General features: G+C 38.5%; 1 protein-coding gene across 2 annotated transcripts; it reads left to right on the plus strand.

Moving 5' to 3' along the window:
• The first annotated feature begins 759 nt into the window (after nucleotides 1–759).
• LOC309504968 (wolframin-like) lies at nucleotides 760–18,230 on the plus strand. 2 transcript variants are annotated; one of them, XM_082178291.1, is made up of 8 exons: nucleotides 760–958; nucleotides 4,033–4,343; nucleotides 8,563–8,639; nucleotides 8,715–8,859; nucleotides 8,970–9,143; nucleotides 9,375–9,452; nucleotides 9,561–9,724; nucleotides 15,260–18,230. In XM_082178291.1, the coding sequence occupies exons 2-8, from the start codon at nucleotides 4,118–4,120 to the stop codon at nucleotides 17,090–17,092; spliced, it is 2,697 nt and encodes an 898-aa protein (XP_082034417.1). In that variant the 5' UTR covers nucleotides 760–958; nucleotides 4,033–4,117; the 3' UTR covers nucleotides 17,093–18,230. The 2 variants fall into 2 exon arrangements, with proteins under 2 accessions (XP_082034417.1, XP_082034418.1); XM_082178292.1 differs by having other exon boundaries at nucleotides 4,158–4,343.
• Nucleotides 18,231–19,188: the final 958 nt, after the last annotated feature.

Consider the following 19,188-nt stretch of genomic DNA (forward strand, 5'->3'; position numbering starts at 1 on the left):
CAACTTCTTTAGACTTATGGCATTCATTTCATTTAAATTTTAGGGTGAACCATTATATATATATATATATATATATATATATATATATATATATATATATATATATATATATATATATCATTTTAATAAAAAAAATTTTTTTTTTTTTTTTGCAGACATCTGTGCAAGAAACTTCAAGTCTTCTTTAAAACAAGACCAGAATGAGGTTAAAACTCCACTATGGAAGTAAAATAATGCCAAATGTTTTTGAAACAAAAAAGCCTGTTGAATTGCACTACTTGAAAAAAATAGGCATTGCATAACCATGCCTGCATTTTAATGCATTGTATTTTTAGGGCTTGCATTTTTATGGGCTGAAATTCAGCATGGTTGAATATTTAAGCTGTGAATATTAATAAAAACATTTGAATAATTCAAAACATTTCAAACATTGTAAAATGCAAGCATGGTTAATGCAATGCATATTTTTACAAGTAGTGCAATTCAACAGGCTTTTTTGTTTCAAGAACATTTGGCATTATTTTACTTCCATAGTCCAGAATAACATTCATTTGAATCTCGACATTACCTTTGCAGGTCTACACTCAAAAATGGACGTGACAGTTAACAGGTTAAATTTGTATTTATTATTGTTATTATTATTATTTTTATTTTCTTTCCACTGTCCGTCAACGCTTCAAACTCCACCCCAGTAGGTGGCGGAAATGCACCAAAGCTGGTTTGCCAACTGCCATTAAATTCAGAAGAAGAAAAAGAGGCAGGAACTTGAATAGGACAATGTCAACATTCTGGTCCAGTCAGTCAGTGAGGGAGGGTTTATATAGTGAGCAGCATCTGGAAGGGCCTCTGCTCTTCACTTTTTAGTGACATCGTGTCTAGAGTCACAACAGACTGAAGTAACTGCAGGCTTGTGCTGACAGCTCATACATACTCACGATGAACTGATGGAGGAGCTCAGGTAAGAGAAATAAAGCGACAGAAATGTCATTGCAGTCAGTCATTGAAGACTCGCTGTATTACAGAATTAATGTATGTATGTATGTGAACCATAGTGAACAGACATGCAGAAATAACGTTACCAAGTTTAAGCGTTTGAAGATGTTCGGATGTGTTTCTGTTTGCTTCCCGGTGCTGGTTTGTCAGTGTTTGACGCTGTTTAACACACATCCATGTGTGTTTGTTTGACTGTAACTTTACTTTCTGTTCTGCCGGTCAGTGAAGGTGACACGGGTGAGCAATGACAGAATGACAGCTCAACCTCATTTGCGTCTCTGACTGCATGGTGCAAAATACAACATTTGCATTTACCATGGTAACAATAGCTTTCCTTATATCGTTTTCTTAGTTTCCATGTAATGCTAAAGTAATTATTTAAATTACTGTAAAAGTGTAATAAATTAACATGGGGGACTCCCTAAGAATCTTTCATTATCTTTGTTGTTTTTTACTATGACAATGCACTCAAATTTGTATAGTGTATGGTTATGTGGTGGAATCTACGGTTACCATGGTATATTTTAAATTGACTGTGTAAATTTGCTTTTTATGTAATAACCATAATTGTTTCATCTTAAAGTATACACATTTAAAATACTAAGGAATTACAAATGCCAATAAAAGACTAAAATGTACTCACTGCCCTGCTGAAAAATCCAGCTTAAACCAGCCTAAGATGGTCAGGCTGGTTTTGGCTGGTCTCCCAGCCTGGTCATAGCTGGTTTATCAGGCTGGTTTTAGAGGGGTTTTGAACACTTTTTTTAGCTGGTCTTAGCTGGTCAGCCTGGCTGGTCTTAGCTGGTCTTAGGTGGTCATTGTTGGGCTTAGCTGGTTTTAGCTGGTCAGGCTGGTCTTAGCTGGTCATTGTTGGGCTTAGCTAGTTTTAGCTGGTCAGGATGGTCTTAGCTGGTCAGCGTAGCTGGTTTTAGCTGGTCAGGCTGGTCTTAGCTGGTCATTGCTGGGCTTAGCTGGTTTTAGCTGGTCAGGCTGGTCTTAGCTGGTCATTGTTGGGCTTAGCTGGTTTTAGCTGGTCAGGATGGTCTTAGCTGGTCAGCCTGGCTGGTTTTAGCTGGTCAGGCTGGTCTCAGCTGGTCATTGCTGGGCTTAGCTGGTTTTAGCTGGTCAGGCTGGTCTTAGCTGGTCTTAGCTGGTCAGGCTGGTTTCAGCTGGTCAGGCTGGTTTCAGCTGGTCAGGCTGGCTGACTCTATGTCTTCTCTATTTTTCCTGCCACTGGGTGTTGTGACAAATAATGTAAACAATTCCAAGTATACTTAAAAATAATCTTCAGGAGCACAGGCAACCATTCAAACAAATTCCTTTTATTTGATATTGCTGCCCCTTAAAACAACCCATTGATATGCTAACAGTAATGTACAAAATTATTAATTGAAATGATTAAAATGCTAAAAACTATAGTAGTAACTAAAGGAGAACAATAACAGAATTATAGAGATACATTTTACATTACATTTTTCTTTTCTTTTTTTATGACATCTTGTATTTTTTGGGAAATGTAATACCCCACTTGCTTCTCCCGCTTCTCTCTCTCCTTTTTCGGGTTCTTTTTGTTTGAGCCAGTCACTGAAGCAGACTTGAAAGATAAATAATTTAGATTATTAATTTGTCACTTTTCAACTAGTAAAACTTAGAAAGGTAATCAACTAATGTAAAACCCTTTTACTAAATTGGCTATGGCTACATAAAGTATGTGAATGAATGAATGAATGAATAGATTACCTCTCAAAACTTGCAGCTTGGAGGGTGTCAGGGGAGGCTTTGCAGAATGTTTATTCATGGGACACTCCTTTCCTGACACACTTCTGCTCTTTAAAGTGTTTGTCCCCCACAGTGCCACAGCCATCTCTTTAACATAGAGACGAGAGAATCTTTTGTAGATAAATTAATCTTCTTCCATGCCTCTTCTCTGATCCAAACATTGTTTCCTATGTGGATCTTCAAGACAAAACATAAATGAGCTTCAATTGTATAAAAAAAATAAAAAAAAACACACTCTACAAAATATCTTCTTTTATGTTCTACAGAAAAAATAAACTTGTACAGAATATATTCCAGTTGGTAGATATAAATGTTGTGACGTTATTTTAAGTACTTTGGCTACCACATAAGAGCTGCATTTTTTTTTTTTAAGATCTCAATATGACAAATAAGAAGCTGTATTTTTTTCCTACAAAGATATCTAGTCAATTCAGTGAGATCTTAATTTGTGTGGAACCTTTCAGCATGTGTCAAGCAACCTTAGTCTGGGTAGATACCATATTTAATTCCAAGTGAATCAAAAATGAGGCTGTGTGGGATATGCATACAGTCAGTTCAAAAGGTTACCATCTAAATGTGCTGGATCTTTTTACTTCATCACCACCCATGTTTTCTAAAGTAGATTTTTTTTCAATATTTCATCAACAGTACATTTAACCGATTGTAAGTCTGTCTTTTACAGACAGTGTTAGCCGTAGCTTTGATTTCGAATTAAAAGTCACAATATGTGATGATCATTAGCTTCAATGCAGAACATTAATAACTATGATTGGGACTGCCATGTATACATACATTATAATGAGCAAACTATTGCATTAAAAACATTGTGAATTCTTTGGGTTTAGTTGCTGTGTTTCAGCGTGTTGTCCTGTAGGCTGGGAGACCAGCTACACCAGGCTGGGAGACCAGCTAAAACCAGCTAAGCCAGGCTGGGAGACCAGCTTGACAAGCTAGGCCAGGCTGGGAGACCAGCTAAAACCAGCTACGCCAGGCTGGGAGACCAGCTAAGCCAGGCTGGGAGACCAGCTTGACCAGCTAGGCCAGGCTGGGAGACCAGCTAAAACCAGCTACGCCAGGCTGGGAGACCAGCTAAAACCAGCTACTTCCAGCTTAAACCAGCTAAGACCAGCCAACCAGCTTAGGCTGGTTTTAGCTGGATATTTCAGCAGGGATATACATATATACTTGTATATTGTTTCATTACATATTACTTGATATTATATTATGTTTTAATATGATTTTTCCCTTCTCTCTATTAAGGTAGGATTAGCTGTAAAAGCAGGACATTTCAGAAAAAAAGAAAGAAATCAAAACTGTTGCAGCCATTTGCTTTGAAGGCTTAAAAATGGATGCTTCTCTTCTTGAATCTCCTCTGTCGTCCCCAGCATCACCTGTCCCCACAGCGTTCTCTGCGTCTGGGCACACCATCCATCCAGTGTCCTCTTCTTCAAAGCCTAGCTCCTCCCCTTCAGCAATGACTCCACCCCCACACCTTGCCTCACAGACAGGTCGATCCCAGTTGAATGCAGCCAGCACTGCCTTTCCAGGACAATCATCTTTTCCTCCACAGGGTACAGATTCACTCTGTTTACCAGCACACAATTTCATGCTCGTAATCAACCCGATCTTATGGGAAAATATAACTATCTTATGGGAAAATATAACTATTTAATGAGGTGGCGATTTTGTATAAATTTGTACAATGTGAATCATACAAAAACATATGGTTATTAGAAAAAAGTAAGCATGAAAGTCCACCCCTAAACATACCCAAGCACCACTACAAATTCTAATGACTAAAAATGTAGTATATTCCCATTCATATACAAGTTTTTTTTTTTTTTTTTTTTTTCACTTCAGTGATCAGGAACAAACTATCGGTTTCACTGGGCTCTATATGAAGTGACACACCAGCCAAATTCTAATAGTCATCCATCACTATGGGAAAGACCTGAGAATACTTTAATGATTTGTCAAAAGGTTGTTGAGCTATATATATATGTGTGTGTGTGTGTGTGTGTGTGTGTGTGTGTGTGTGTGTGTGTGTGTGTGTGTGTGTGTGTGTGTGTGTGTGTGTGTGTGTGTGTGTAACTCTCGGTTTATCATTATATATGCTGGAACTGCATTGCTTAAACACCCAATATACTTTGAACAGTTGCAGACTCTTAAAAAGATCTGATTTAAAAAATATATTTTTGGAAATCTGCTGTGAACAACTTAAGTACAAACTGGACTGGTTTGCTTTAATATAATTGAATTGAATTGAATTGAATGCCTTTATTGTCATTGCACTTTCTTAAAGGGTAACTCTTGCCAAAATGCAACCTAGGGTCTTTTTGTTAATCTACCCGAGGCAAACTTTCGTTTAAAAGCACAATTAGAATGGAAACGCCACTTAAGTTTGACTGTATTTTTGTTTTCGGTCAAATTGCCTTTTGAATGGGAGTGCTTGGGGCACTTCTATGATAGCATCAAAAATCGCTATTTATTTTTAAACACTAAGAAGGCTCGACACAACATGAAACTTTGCTCGAAGTATCACCAGGGGCTCTAATCAAATCAAATCAAATTTATTTATATAGCACAATTCATACATCAAAGCAATTCAATGTGCTTTACAAAGAAAAGTAATAAAAAACAAACAAATAAAAACATCATAATAATAGTACAAGATCCACACAGACACAAGAAAGATTAAAGAGATTTAAAAGATGGAATAAAAAAGGCATAAGAAACTGTAAGGCTGAACAGTATAGCTAGGTTTAAGAGCTCAATCATAAGCACGTGAAAAAAGAAATGTTTTTAACTTGGATTTAAAAATCAACACATTTGGGGTGCATCTAAGATCTTCTGGCAGTTTGTTCCAGTCGTGTACAGCAGAGACGCTAAACGCAGCTTCTCCATGTTGGGCTCTACACATGAACTTGGGCATTGAGAACAATGTTTGTGTACACAGAGTTTACTAAAAAGAAAGATTTTGAACAACTCACTGTAGCTGTGTCCGCCGGCAATTTGATTGTCAAAAATAGTCGATCTCCGAATGTGAATGAACTGACTCTGAATTTTAGTATTGCTTCTTCTATGAGGATCCTTTTTTCAAATACAAGGTCAATATTGATTTTCAATTGAATTTATATGGAACTAAGCTTTAGGAGCTTTCCATCTTTACTCTCCTCCCTGTTACGTTGCATTTGGAGATGGACTATTTTTGACTGTCAAAATGCCTGGTGATACTTCGAGCAAAGTTTCATGTTGTGTCGAGCCTTCTTAGTGTTTTAAAAATAGTGATTTAGTGCCCCAAGCACTCCCATTCAAAAGGCAATTTGACCGAAAACGAAAATACGGTCAAACTTAAAAGTGGCGTTTCCATTCTAATTATGCTTTTAAACGAAAGTTTGCCTCGGGTAGATTAACAAAAAGACCATAGGTTGCATTTTGGCGAGAGTTACCCTTTAAGTGCAACTCCTTGTGGTAAAATTAACACACAAGCACAATACAAAATACTAAGTAAAGGCCATTGCACACTGAGTCTGAAATTTTTGTATGCGTTTTTTCGTGTTCGTCAGCCTTAAAATTTGTCACGCACAGAAACCTTGCACACTGAGTCCGATGCGTATTTATTAAACCTTTGCAGAAAAAAATGCAAAAAATACAAAATGGATTCGTCAAGCAGTGAGGATGATTTTGTTGCCCTCTTTCTTCTTAAAAAGAGAAAAAGAAAGAGGAAATACAATCCTGAGATTGCGCCGAGAGGAAGGAGAGTTTCACCTCCTTATCAAGGAGTTGCGAAATTATCCCGAGCGATTCAAAATTTACCTCAGAATGTCAGTGGAACAGTTTGATGCTTTGCTAGCGATACTGGAGCCACATATTAAAAAGACCACCACCAATTTCCGTGAACCAATTGATCCTGAACAGAGACTGGCAGTTTGTCTAAGGCAGTGGTTCCCAAAGTGGGTGCCGCGGCACCCTGGGGTGCCGTGACAACTGGCTAGGGGTGCCGCAGAATCTCAGCTTTATTTTCCAATTTAAACAGCCTAAAATAACTATCGTACCATATAATAACCTTTTACAGCCAAGGTTATAATCGTTAACGAAAACGAACGAAAAAACGAAAACTAGGTGGGAAAAAACGCTATTTAAAACACGCAGCGTATTCGTTGAGCTGCATTTCCTTTCCCTGCTCTCTCTGTCACTCATGCGTCTCTCACATGCGCGCGCGCACACACACACACACACACACACACACACACACACACACACACACACACACACACACACACACACACACACACACACACACAACACACAGCTCCTCCCCTCCGTGCACACCGCGTCTCCATGAGAACGAGTGTTCGTTCGACGTTGAAAGCAAGTTCACGAAAGGTTGGTCTCTCTATCTCGTGAACACCTTTAAATTACACAATCACACATTAAAACGTGGTATAAAAATATTTTAAATTCTGAATATAATTTTGTCAGTGTGTTATTGTCGACCCGAGAAGCGATTGCGCCTTCTTTAGAAAGTTAACTAGTCGCAAGTTTGAGGAAAAATGCACTTTTTGGTTGTCGATGTCAAAACACTATATAAGCTGTGATTCAAATATTAAATAATGTTATGTCATTGTCTTTTTGAATCTTGCCCCTGACAAATAACCCAAATTACAAAAAAACAACAACTAAAACTAACACTAAAACTAATAAAAACTAAACGAAAACTAAGCATTTTCAAAAAATAAAAAATAAACTAAACTAGCAAACCCACTTTAAAAACTAATTAAAACTAAACTGAATTCGAAAACAAAAAGTCAAAACGAAATAAAAATAAAAACTATTGAAAAAATGCAAAACTATAATAGGCTAACCCTGTTTACAGCATATTTTAAAATCATATCAAAACACCAACATATGCAAAAATATTTGGAGTTGTTTATTATTATTTAAAGAGTTAAGTATCTTTAAATCTGTTTTATTCCAATGATTCTCACATACAGTAGCCTTATTGGTTAAAATCAGTCTGTTGACGTGTGTCCAGTTATTAATGGACTGATGATTCATCTGAAGGGGTTGTTTCGCCTCATATTGTGTCTGTTGTAATGCATTCATAATAAATTCATGCTGCTGTTTATGCTTCATTGGTTGTTTGCTCATCTGGATATAATTGTATATATGTATGCACATATGTTCGTTTAGTTTAATTGGGTTAGGGTGCCGTGGAAAAAAAAACACTACAAAGGGGTGCCATGCTTTCAAAAAGTTTGGGAACCACTGGTCTAAGGTATGGACACACACACACACACGTTTTTGTTTTTCATACTGCACTTTGTGCTGCGAGACGAAGTGTATCAACTTGTCAGACGCCATTCTGGATTTTGTCGTTCGCTTGTACGGTGGCTCTGAATGGTCAAAAAACCTCTCAAAATACTGGCTGTGGATGCGGAAAACGCAGAAAATCGAACCCGAACCGAATATTTTTATTACGGACGAAAGTTTCATAGACAGTGTGCAAGCGTGATTGACATAAAGTGAGGTCGAATTTTTTTTTTTTTTTTACGTGCGAAAATTTCGGATGCGCATTTCGGACTCAGTGTGCAATGGCCTTAAAGGTAACATACAACTCAACATAGCTGCAAGAAATAGAAAATAAGCAGTAGAAAGTATATTGCACAATCCCATGTTTATAAACAATCAACGTTTTGCACAGTCCATACTTATACATGCCTATTTGTTGTGACAGTACAATGTGTGTGTATAAGGCTGTTTGTGTGTGTGATTCTTTTCATTTTCCAGGTGAAATCCCAGAGGAGCTAAGCATTGATGATCTTAAACAGAGGGCAAAGAATGGGGATGCAAAAGCACAGACAGAGGTCTGAATTCCACAAAAACACACTCGCACTATACATTGTTTTAGTCATTTGAAAACTTACACTGTTGTTCGACAGATTGGTAGATATTACCTGAGATTAGCCGAGCAAGAAGACGAAGAAGTAAATTCTGTCACCGCGGTAACATGGCTACTCCAGGCGGCGAAAAATGGACGAAAAGATGCAGTGAAGCTGCTACAACACTGCCTTCATGACAGGAGGGGTAAAGCAGATACTTATGATATCTAGGTTGTATACATATGACATCCATTTCTCTATACTTAACATTTAGACAGACTTTATAGTGTGTGTGTGTGTGTGTGTGTGCGCCAGGCATCACAGCTGAGAACAGAGAGGAGGTGTGTTCCCTTGCATGTGAATCCCGTTTTCAGCGCAGTGTAAGGAAAGCAGCTCTGCTCATGTACTGGAAACTCAATCCAGAGAGGAAGAAAAACATCACTGCCTCTGAACTTCTGGAAAATGTCAGCAAGATCAACACTGAGACAGGTGAAACTTATGTTGTTGTGATCAACCAATTTGGATAATGCTGAAGGAATAGTTCATCCAAACGTGAAAATTCTGTCATTACTCTTATTGTTCTCAACATGTACGCTGTTATTATTTTTCTGAGGAACGGCAATAAAAAAATTAAGAATCTTCATGCAGTTATCCATTAATCAACAGGGTCGACTGTAACTATCTTTTGAACATATGTTGTGTTTCCTGCTCCTCCTCTAGATGGTGCTCCCAGCAGCCCTCTCTCAAGCCCAGCACAGAAACAAAGAAAAGTTTTGGAGAGTTTGGTCGCAAGAGATGGTGAATTCATTGTGTTATCTTTGCAGAGTCAAAAATGTTTTAGACTTATATTACATATGTGGTAATATGAATATAATAACCTGAATCTGTGTATTTTTGCTGTGGCAGGGGCTGAATATGTTGGTGTAGAAGAGTTTGTTGAGTATACTAAACAATATGCTGAGGGTATTTCACCAACACCTGCCATGGAAGCAGCAGGGGATGATGATGATGATGATGATGATGATGAAGGGCCAGTAAAGAACCCTGATGAATTGCCTTTGCATCAGAAGGTGCCATTGTTATTTCTGCTTGAATCTATGCATGGTAAAACCCAAACTAAAGTGGAATCTCATAAGTAATTGTTATGAGATGCTTTTCATGGACAGCTACACACAGGATGTTGGCTAATGTGCCGATACAGTATAAAACACCCATGTACTGGATGAAATGATATACCTTTAACTAGAAAAAAAGGTTTGTTGAGACAAACTTTAAGTTGGCTTGAGAAAGCCGGACCAGAGAGTTTGAAGAAGTTTAAAGTAGTTTGAAGTTTAAAGTAGTTTAAAGTTTGATAGATAGATTAGTTAGAAAGAAGGAATAGTTAGAAAGAAAGAAAGAAGGAATAGTTAGAAAGAAAGAAAGAAAGAAAGAAAGAAAGAAAGATTGATTAGTTAAAAAGAAAGATGGATTAGTTAGAAAGAGAGAGAGAAAGAAAGATGGATTAGTTAGAAAGAAAGATAGATTAGTTAGAAAGAAAGAATGATTAGTTAGACAAAGAAAGAAAGAAAGAAAGAAAGAAAGAAAGAAAGAAAGAAAGATAGATTAGTTAGAAAGAAAGAATGATTAGTTAGACAAAGAAAGAAAGAAAGATAGATTAGTAATAGAGAAAAAAGAAAGATTGATTAGTTATAAAGAAAGATAGATTAGTTAGAAAGAGAGAGAGATCGATGGGTTGGTTAGAAAGAAAGAAAGATTGATTAGTTAGAAAGAAAGAAAGAAAGAAAGAAAAAGAAAGAATGGTGGATTAGTTAGTTAGAAAGAAAGAAAGATGGATTAGTTAAAAAGAAAGGAAGATAGATTACTTAGCAAGAAAGATAGATGGATTAGTTAAAAAGAAAGACTGATTAGTTAGAATGAAAGAAAGACTGATTAGTTAGAAAGAAAGAAAGAAAGAAAGAAAGATAGATTAGTTAGAAAGAAAGATATATTAGATAGAAGGATAAATAGATAGATTAGTTAGAAAGATAGATTAGTTAGAAAGAAAGAAAGATTAGTTAGAAAGAAAGAAAGAAAGAAAGATAGATTAGTTAGAAAGAAAGATGGATTAGTTAGAAAGAAAGATGGATTGGTTAGTTAGAAAGAATGAAAGATGGATTAGTTAGAAAGAAAGAAAGAAAGAAAGAAAGAAAGAAAGAAAGAAAGAAAGAAAGAAAGAAAGAAAGAAAGAAAGAAAGAAAAAGAAAGAAAGAAAGATGGCTTAGATAGAAAGAAAGATAGATTAGTTAGAAAGAAAGAAAGATTGATTAGAAAGAAAGAAAGATTGATTGATTAGAAAGAAAGATTGATTGATTAGAAAGAAAGAAAGAAGGATTAGTTATAGTTAAAGATTTCTCAAGCCAACTTAATTAGATAGAAAATGTCTCCGGTTACATCTGTAACCCTGGTTCCCTGAAAAGGGAACGAGACGCTGCGTTGAGATGCTGTGGGAACGCCTTTGCGTAATTGCGTCAGGAAGCAAGTGAGAAATCGGTCCAATGGTGTGACGGAATGTCATTGGCAGGTGTTGTCATGATCAGGAAACTATAAATCACACCCCAAACCAAACAGCGTTACCTTCTGATAGGCTGAAGCAAGTCGATCACAGGCAATGCAGGTATGGCAGGGCAGCGCGTCGTCTCGTTCCCTTTTCAGGTAACCATGGTTACAGACGTAACCGGAGACATTCCCTTTCAAGGGAACTAGCGCGGTGTCAAGACGCTCTGGGAACATCATACCCACGCCGCCATAATTGAACGTTCCTGTCAGTGTGAAATCGAGCGCACAATAGGACGAGAGAGCGTCTTAGGGACATAACCCAGTCTAGGGTGGAGAAAGGTTTTCGCCATGCCAGGTGCAAATTCCAGGCACGAAGGAGCTACCGACAGGGCTTGTAAGTCTCAGGGCCAAATTCAATTCTCTCTCTGTTGTCTGCTCATCATTAGTCTTGTGAAGTAGCGTTCATACTGCCGTTACCTCTCGGGTTGATGCTTAGACATATTAACATCCACTATATAATTTATTTAGCTAATAAGCATCTAAATAATTAAGTTCTGTGGAAATGAATTATCTCAGAGAGAAGTTCTGTGCAAATGCACCGATAAAGCAGCACTGTCAGCAGGTATTTCATAATCTAGAGATCTAGACAAAAACATTATTAATAATTCTAAAAACATGCCAGATGAGATGGATGATAAAGTACCGGCTGTAAAATCCATATTCCCTGCTGGGTGGAGGAACATGCTCTATGGCCCCCTTGTCCAGCAGAGCCTTTACCTCTTGCTCCATAACCAGAGCCTGCTTGAGCCTACCACTGTCTGTAGAACCTTGTTGAACCTGGGCGGGCAAGACCCAAACTGAATCCTGTAACCCTTTATATCTCAATGGGTACTGCTGATGATAGAACAGTATTTAGCAATAGTTTCCACGCTTCCAGAAAATCTGCTTAGGGAACCAGTCTCTGATAAACTTCTAACAGAGAGAAAATGCTGTTCTGATAGAGACAAACACCAATGGGACAAACTATTTCACATAGAGGGCTTGCTGATGACAGAAGCTAACACTGTTTGGTCTGGGTGTGCTTCATAGTTTCCTGGTCGGGATGTCACCCGCCTATGACGTTCCGTCACACCATTGGACTGATTTCACACGTTCCTACAGCATCTCAACACAGCGAGTTTTTGAAAGTGCATATTTTCTGTGCATGTTCTTACCTTAAAAGTCGGCCACATGTACATAATATTTGGAGTTCTCCTCTGTTCTGCGGAATTAATGTAATGATTAATTGATTGTCAGATAGTTAATCCAAAAATGAAAATTCTGCAATCATTTACTCACACTCTTTTTTTTTTTTACAGACTCAGAAGGCTTCCGTCTTCCATCTTCAAAACACAAATTAAGATATTTTTAATAGGGATACTCCGGTCGATCGACATCGGCTGATAATCACATTCTATGACTCGATCGGTAGTTACTAAATTTGGCTGATTTTACGAAGCGATCGCAATTTGATGAGGTAAACCCGTAAAATATTGCAGACGACGTGCATGTAAACAGTATACAGATGAGGCTTTTGCGCCATGTTCTGCTTTGTAACTTCGTGAAACATTAGCAAACCATAATAAATCACACATTTTGATTTACCGTACAGCATAGAATAAGGAGTGCACAGCTGAAACAGCGCTGGAAGATCATCAAAAACTACACCAAACTTGGTTTTCTAACTTCCTATATATGACAGGTCAAGCATGAATAATAGCAAATTAAATCAAATTGCATCACTTTTTCTTGGGTTTTCTCAGCAATGTTGGAAACATAAAAACCTCCAAACATGACCAAAATTCTATCAAATGAAGCTTGATGATAGCTTTTTTTTTTTTTTTTTTTTTGAGTTATTAAAAGTAAACCATTACTTTAAGTATGCAACTTGAAATCACGTGAAATCATAAAAAATTCCTTCAGGGTGTAAGGTGGCATCCAATTGAACGGGTGAAGGTCTCTGCGTGTTACTGGCAAAGTAATTTAATTCCATTTAAGCTTTTATCCGACCTCGGATTTAAGTTAGATTGACAATTGGTTATTGGTCAATTATATAATAGTTTAGCAATACATTTGATTGTTCTATTTAACTCTTTACTTCTATTTTACCCGTTCATATTAGGAAGCCATGTCGTTCAGAGGTCCTCATGCCTTGTTTAACGTGGGTCTCACGATCACAATTCGCCAGCTTCGGTCACCAAACAGAGGTAATTGCTATATACCTGAGATCGGTCGCATTCACGCTTACACAATCAAAGATAATTTGGTATAGCCCCCATGGAATTGCATACACTTAAATTTAACGTAACATTTACTTCAGTAGGTGATGGCCACTACTACAGATATAAGTCAACCAGCTTTACTTCTCTTATAATAGCTTTGGATTGGCCATGCTGTGGTTTCCCACGTACACTTATCTAAAGTAACATTAAATTAAAACGGAGGTAAGACACACCCAGATTTAGGTTGGTCAAGCAACACTTTTGCTGCCCTAAATGGAAATTCACTTCTTGTCTTTGCAAAACCAAGTACACTTGAATTAGTGCCACTAATAGTCTAATAGTCGTCACTAATCTGACACACAACTTGCGGTAACATACAAATCTGTTTAATCTACTTGAGAAAACAATTTTAGGGTCAGTCGGAATAAAATCAAATGTAACAATTTATAATGTCAGGTAAATGTATCATGCCAATTTCATAATCAGTTCAAAGATAATCAATACAAAACATCAGCTCTGGAATAAAGAGAAGATGCGAACCTAACATTATAAAATACATGATGCAGAGTGCCTGCATACACTCCACATCACGGGCTAATTTGAGTTACAAATCGCCCTGAGCCTTCTTCAGCATCTCCTTAAATACTCAGACCAAGGCAGAAACCTCTTTTCAAATGTAAACATGAGTTCACAGTGGGAATATGCATTAATCACCGTCCCAGACTTACTGGGGACAGAGGTTGATTTACATGGGGGCACACCCACAGCAGTTAACAAGATATCTCTAAACTCTCCACACCTTATTACCTTTTTGGTTTATTTATGTGGGAATGAGACCTTTTGTACCAGTCGCACTGAGACATTTCAAATTATACCAAACATGTATAATACTGTATGATAATTGTTCATATTAATCCATATAGATTTTTGTGTGAATTCAGGTAGGGATGGGCAAAGGGAATGATGTGTAAATTGGGAGGTGATCAACTCAAGTGTGATCGTGTCTCAAATGGGGATGGTAATATAGCAAGAGAGTTCAAATGTTAATTTCCTTTGTTTTCTCAGAGAGTAGCCCTCTCTTCCAGTTTCTCCAGTCTTACAAGGGTGTAAGGGGTTAAAAGTGACAGCCAACAGAGAGCTTACATTTCACTTATATAAAGATTGAATGATCGGGATCAGGATCTGTATCGGTCGATCATGATGACAAGAAATCGGTAGTCTGTATCGGCTACAGAAATCCTGATCGGAGCATCCCTAATTTTTAAAAAATATTCTCTCATAATTTAGTCCACTCATTGAAAGTCAATGTAACACAAAATTTTCAAGCTTCAAAAAGTGCACTAAGACATTGTAAAAGTACAGATTTGAAAAATGTAAAAAAAAATATGATTTGAATGTTTTAATCAGGTCTACTGAAGAGACACGTTGCTTTATATCATGAGCAGATTTCATTTAGGGGTTTATTTACGTGCTCTGTATACGTGTTATCAGTGTTTACATCAAATATGGTCAACGATAGCTCAAAGGGGCTTGCCTGGTGAAAACAAGGATATTCATTGGCTTGGCAAAAATTATGAGAGAATAATAAAATATCATTGTTTTCTGAAGATGAACAAAAGCCTTATGGGATTAGAAAAACTGAAATTTTTTGGTTAACTATCCCTTTAAGACAACAAATACTGAGTATTCTTGAAAATGTACATCCCTACTATTTAGTTTAGCAGCTCGCCATGTTATGAGACACAGCTAATATTATACTGTACTAAATATTATTTTTGACTAACTAATTAATTTTCTTGATACTTACAGGTATTGAAGTTTCCCCTTCATGCAGTGTTGGAGGTGAAAGAGGTGTTGATTGACTGGGCGTCCCGTGCGGGCATGCAGTGGATTAGCGCCCTCATACCTACTCATCATGTCAATACCCTCATCTTTTTCTTCATCATCTCCAACCTAACCCTGGAGTTCTTTGGCCTTGTCATTCCCCTCATTATATTCTACCTCTCTTTTCTGTCAATGGTAACTTGTACTCTCCGAGTCTTTCAGAACAGCAAGGCCTGGGAGAACTTTCGAGCATTGACGGCCATGTTGTCTCATTTTGAGCCGGGCATAGACCTCGAGCAGGCAGAGTCAAACTTCACATGGAACCATCTTGAACCATACCTCTACTTCCTCCTTTCTTCGCTTTTCCTCATCCTTTCGATTCCCATGGCAGACAAGTCCTGGTTGCCATGTTCGGAACTGGCTACAGTTGCAGTCTTCTTCACTGTAAGCAGCTACTTAAGCCTGCGACCAGCAGCGCAGCAGCATGCCAAACTTGCTCTGCTCTCCCAGGTTGCCTCCGCCATTTCTGTGTTCTTGAATAAGTTGCTGGGAGGCTGGGTGGGTCGTATGGTTGGTGGCGCTTGGTTCAACATGCACCTTGGTGACTGGTTGGTACTGCATGTGGGTGTGCCTTGTTTTCTGTATCTCTACCTCCTGTATCAGTGTACCCGTATGGCCACAGCAGGTGGTGCACGTGGCACCTACTGTGTGCTGCTGCCCTACTTAGTGTGCTTCATCTGGTGTGAACTGTCCGTCACGTTGTTGCAAGAGTCTACTCCATTGGGGCTAATGCGCACAGTTGTGGGCTACCTCCTTTTCTTCTTCGCTTTGCCCGTGCTTTCGCTGGCTCTAGCAGCCGTAATGCTGGTGCAGCTGGTGCAGTGGTTCCTCGCCCTGGAACTGACCAAAATGATTGTAACCGCGTGTGTTTGCGTGCTGCCTGTCTTGCTGCGCTGGTGGACACGTTTTAGCGTGTCACCCTTGGCAGTGCTGCACTTTTTGCGGCGTAGCAGCGTGGTCAAGTTGATCCTTGTGTGGATTTCAGCTCTGGTGCTCTTCAGCTGGTTCTACGTGTACCGTTCTGAGGGGAGGAAGGTATACAACTCCACCCTGACTTGGCAGGAGTACAGCAACCTGTGTGGCCCTCGTGCCTGGAAGGAGCGTAACATGGCACACGCCCAGATCCTCTGCAGCCACTTGGAGGGACACCGGGTGACGTGGGAGGGTCGGTTTAAGTACGTTCGTGTCACTGAGATCGAGAATGGAGTGCAAGCTGTCATCAACCTTCTACCGGTCTTTATAGCAGACTGGGTCAGATGTCTATACGGCGAGGAGTACCCTGTCTGTGACAAGACCCAGCCGGGACCCGCTGAATCGTTGTGTCAGCTCAAGGCGCTTGCAAAGCATAAGTGCCATGTCAAACATTTTGACCACTACAAGTTTGAAGTGACCATGGGGATGCCGCAGAAGGGGCGCAATGGGGCACAAGATTTCGATGATGGCACCAAAGACATTGTGCTTCGGGCTAGTAGCGAATTCAGACACGTCCTACTGGCACTCAGCTCAGGCAGTGTGGTAGAATTCAGCACAGTACTTGAAGGTAGACTGGGCAGCAAATGGCCAGTGTTTGAACTCAAAGCCTTGCACTGCAAGACATGTGCTTCACCGCTTGTACCAATACGACGACAGGTCAAGATCGAGCAGGACTGGAGGGTTAACGTCCGAAATGCCGTTGCTTTCGCCTTCAATTTCCTGTTCCACCCCCTGCTTTCGGCTGAGGTAGACGTTACTGTAGCTACTACAGAAGTATCTGTGTGAAGCCAGTGGTTGACCACTGGCATTCTCTTTAGTATTAGATAAGGAAACTGTTGAGATTTGATAAAAGCATTATTAAAACGCCAAAGGCGTTGTCATCTTGTTTTGTCTGTTTCATGAATGAAGGTGAACAAAGAAGCGAGAAGAGCCTTCTGTAGCTCAGTGGTTTAATCTTGGTTCTGGGAACCCACCGCTCTGTACATTTTGTATATTATTCTTGTCTGACAGAGTCAGTTCAGTTAATGGAGCATATGGTCTGAAAGATGGGCATTAAATAGGGGAAATATACAAAATGTGCAGTGCTATGGTTCCCCAGGACCAGGACTGAAAACCACTGTTGTATGTGCTACACTGTATGTGTATGTGTATATCATGTGGAAATTCAAACCATGCCTAAATTTCTAAAAAGTCTTTGCATCTGGACAAACAAATGTATCTGCAGTGAGAGGTTACATCCACTGGTTTTCCCCTGTTTTATTGATTTTAGTAGGGCTTTTGAATATTTGAAATATCTAATTTAGTTTGTTTTGGAAGATAATGCATTAGTACTTGGGTGTGTGCATGTGTCTGTGTTTTATTATCATTGATGCCTTAGATTGGTTCAAAAGTGTCTTTTGAAGATTTAGGTTACTTGCATTTTAAGGCATATAGAAGAAATTTGAAAACAATTAATGACTTTTCTGTGAAAATACTGTACAGTACAATAGAGTTTTTCAGTAGATTTTTCTTGGACAGGTCTAAAGATCTCTTTATTTTAAATAAATGTTGGGTTATTATTGTCATATCTATCAATAATAAGATCTGTTTGATATTTTAGTTGACATTTCAAACATTAAACATTGCTGAACAGATGTTTGATGGCTTGTGACTGCATTGGAGGTACAATTTGAACACTACATTGCACAATATTAAAACACTGTATATAGTAATTGAATTTGTCCTGTGTGAAAATCAGTACTTTTATAAATGTCATTGGTGGTGTGTGACTGTTCCACCACTACATTAGATAACAGTCAATAATGAAGTGGCACTCATTGTTTATCATTCCTATACAGCCAAAGAGAAACCACCCACACATGCCTGTGTATATTGACTGTGTTATCTTCATTTACACAAATAAACTGCCCGGTTTTGCCTTTTCTGTCTTTGATATTTCAGGATTACATTTCTGGGGCTATATTCACAGAACATTTTATCTTACCACTAAGAGTTCTCCTAAATAGCAGTAAAAGTTCTTAGTTAAGAGTTTTCTCTTAAAACCTATTCACAAAGCTGATGAGACCAACCTTTACTAAGGAACAGAGAGGGTGGGGTTGACCTCGTTGCTATGGATGATGTCAACACGCATACTAACTATGCCCTCTGTGATTGGTTGATGGGGGAGGGGTCTCTTTCAGTAATTTAATCATAGAAATATTGAGCTTTCATGTTGACATATTCAAATAAAGATGTAGGCTAGTAGTGTCACTATTAAAAGTATATGTTTAGCTAATTGTCAGCCAACATGTCTGCATCTCAAAAGATTGCAGAATTCAAGCGACAAATTATGTTTTATATACAAAGTTCGGGAGGAGCACGTTCAAAATCAGTTGGTTTGTCTAATCGGCTCGAGAGGAGGCATATATATACACAACCGACTCTAGTTACCACTAGTTAGTTTTCTGCATCCCTCCACCACCTATTCCCACCGGTTCCTATTCCCAGCCATGGTTATGGGGAAGAGTTCTCTGGGTTTGGGCTAAATTCCAAGCTCGGAGGCTCACCTCCCCACAAGGCAATCAGCACAGAAGATCACACATTATTTTCAACTTGGCTGCAATGTTTTATTCTCCATCATTCAATGCATTTTGCCTGTACATAAATTAACCTTTATGTTATGTCATCGCAGATTAAAGGTGGAGCAGTGCGTTCCACATTGTGGATATATGTGTGCTATAAGGTTGCCACTTCACTTCTATGTATTTGTGTTCTTATTTTTATATAAAAATGAATTAAACACACACACACACACACACATATATATATATATATATATGAAGGAAAAACAAAGCATTAAACTTAGTGAAGGTTATGTGACCAAATTATTTGGCAAAAAAGGC

Source organism: Leuciscus leuciscus (assembly GCF_965113295.1).
Source record: "Leuciscus leuciscus genome assembly, chromosome: 8".
In the NCBI taxonomy this organism is placed as follows: domain Eukaryota; kingdom Metazoa; phylum Chordata; class Actinopteri; order Cypriniformes; family Leuciscidae; genus Leuciscus; species Leuciscus leuciscus.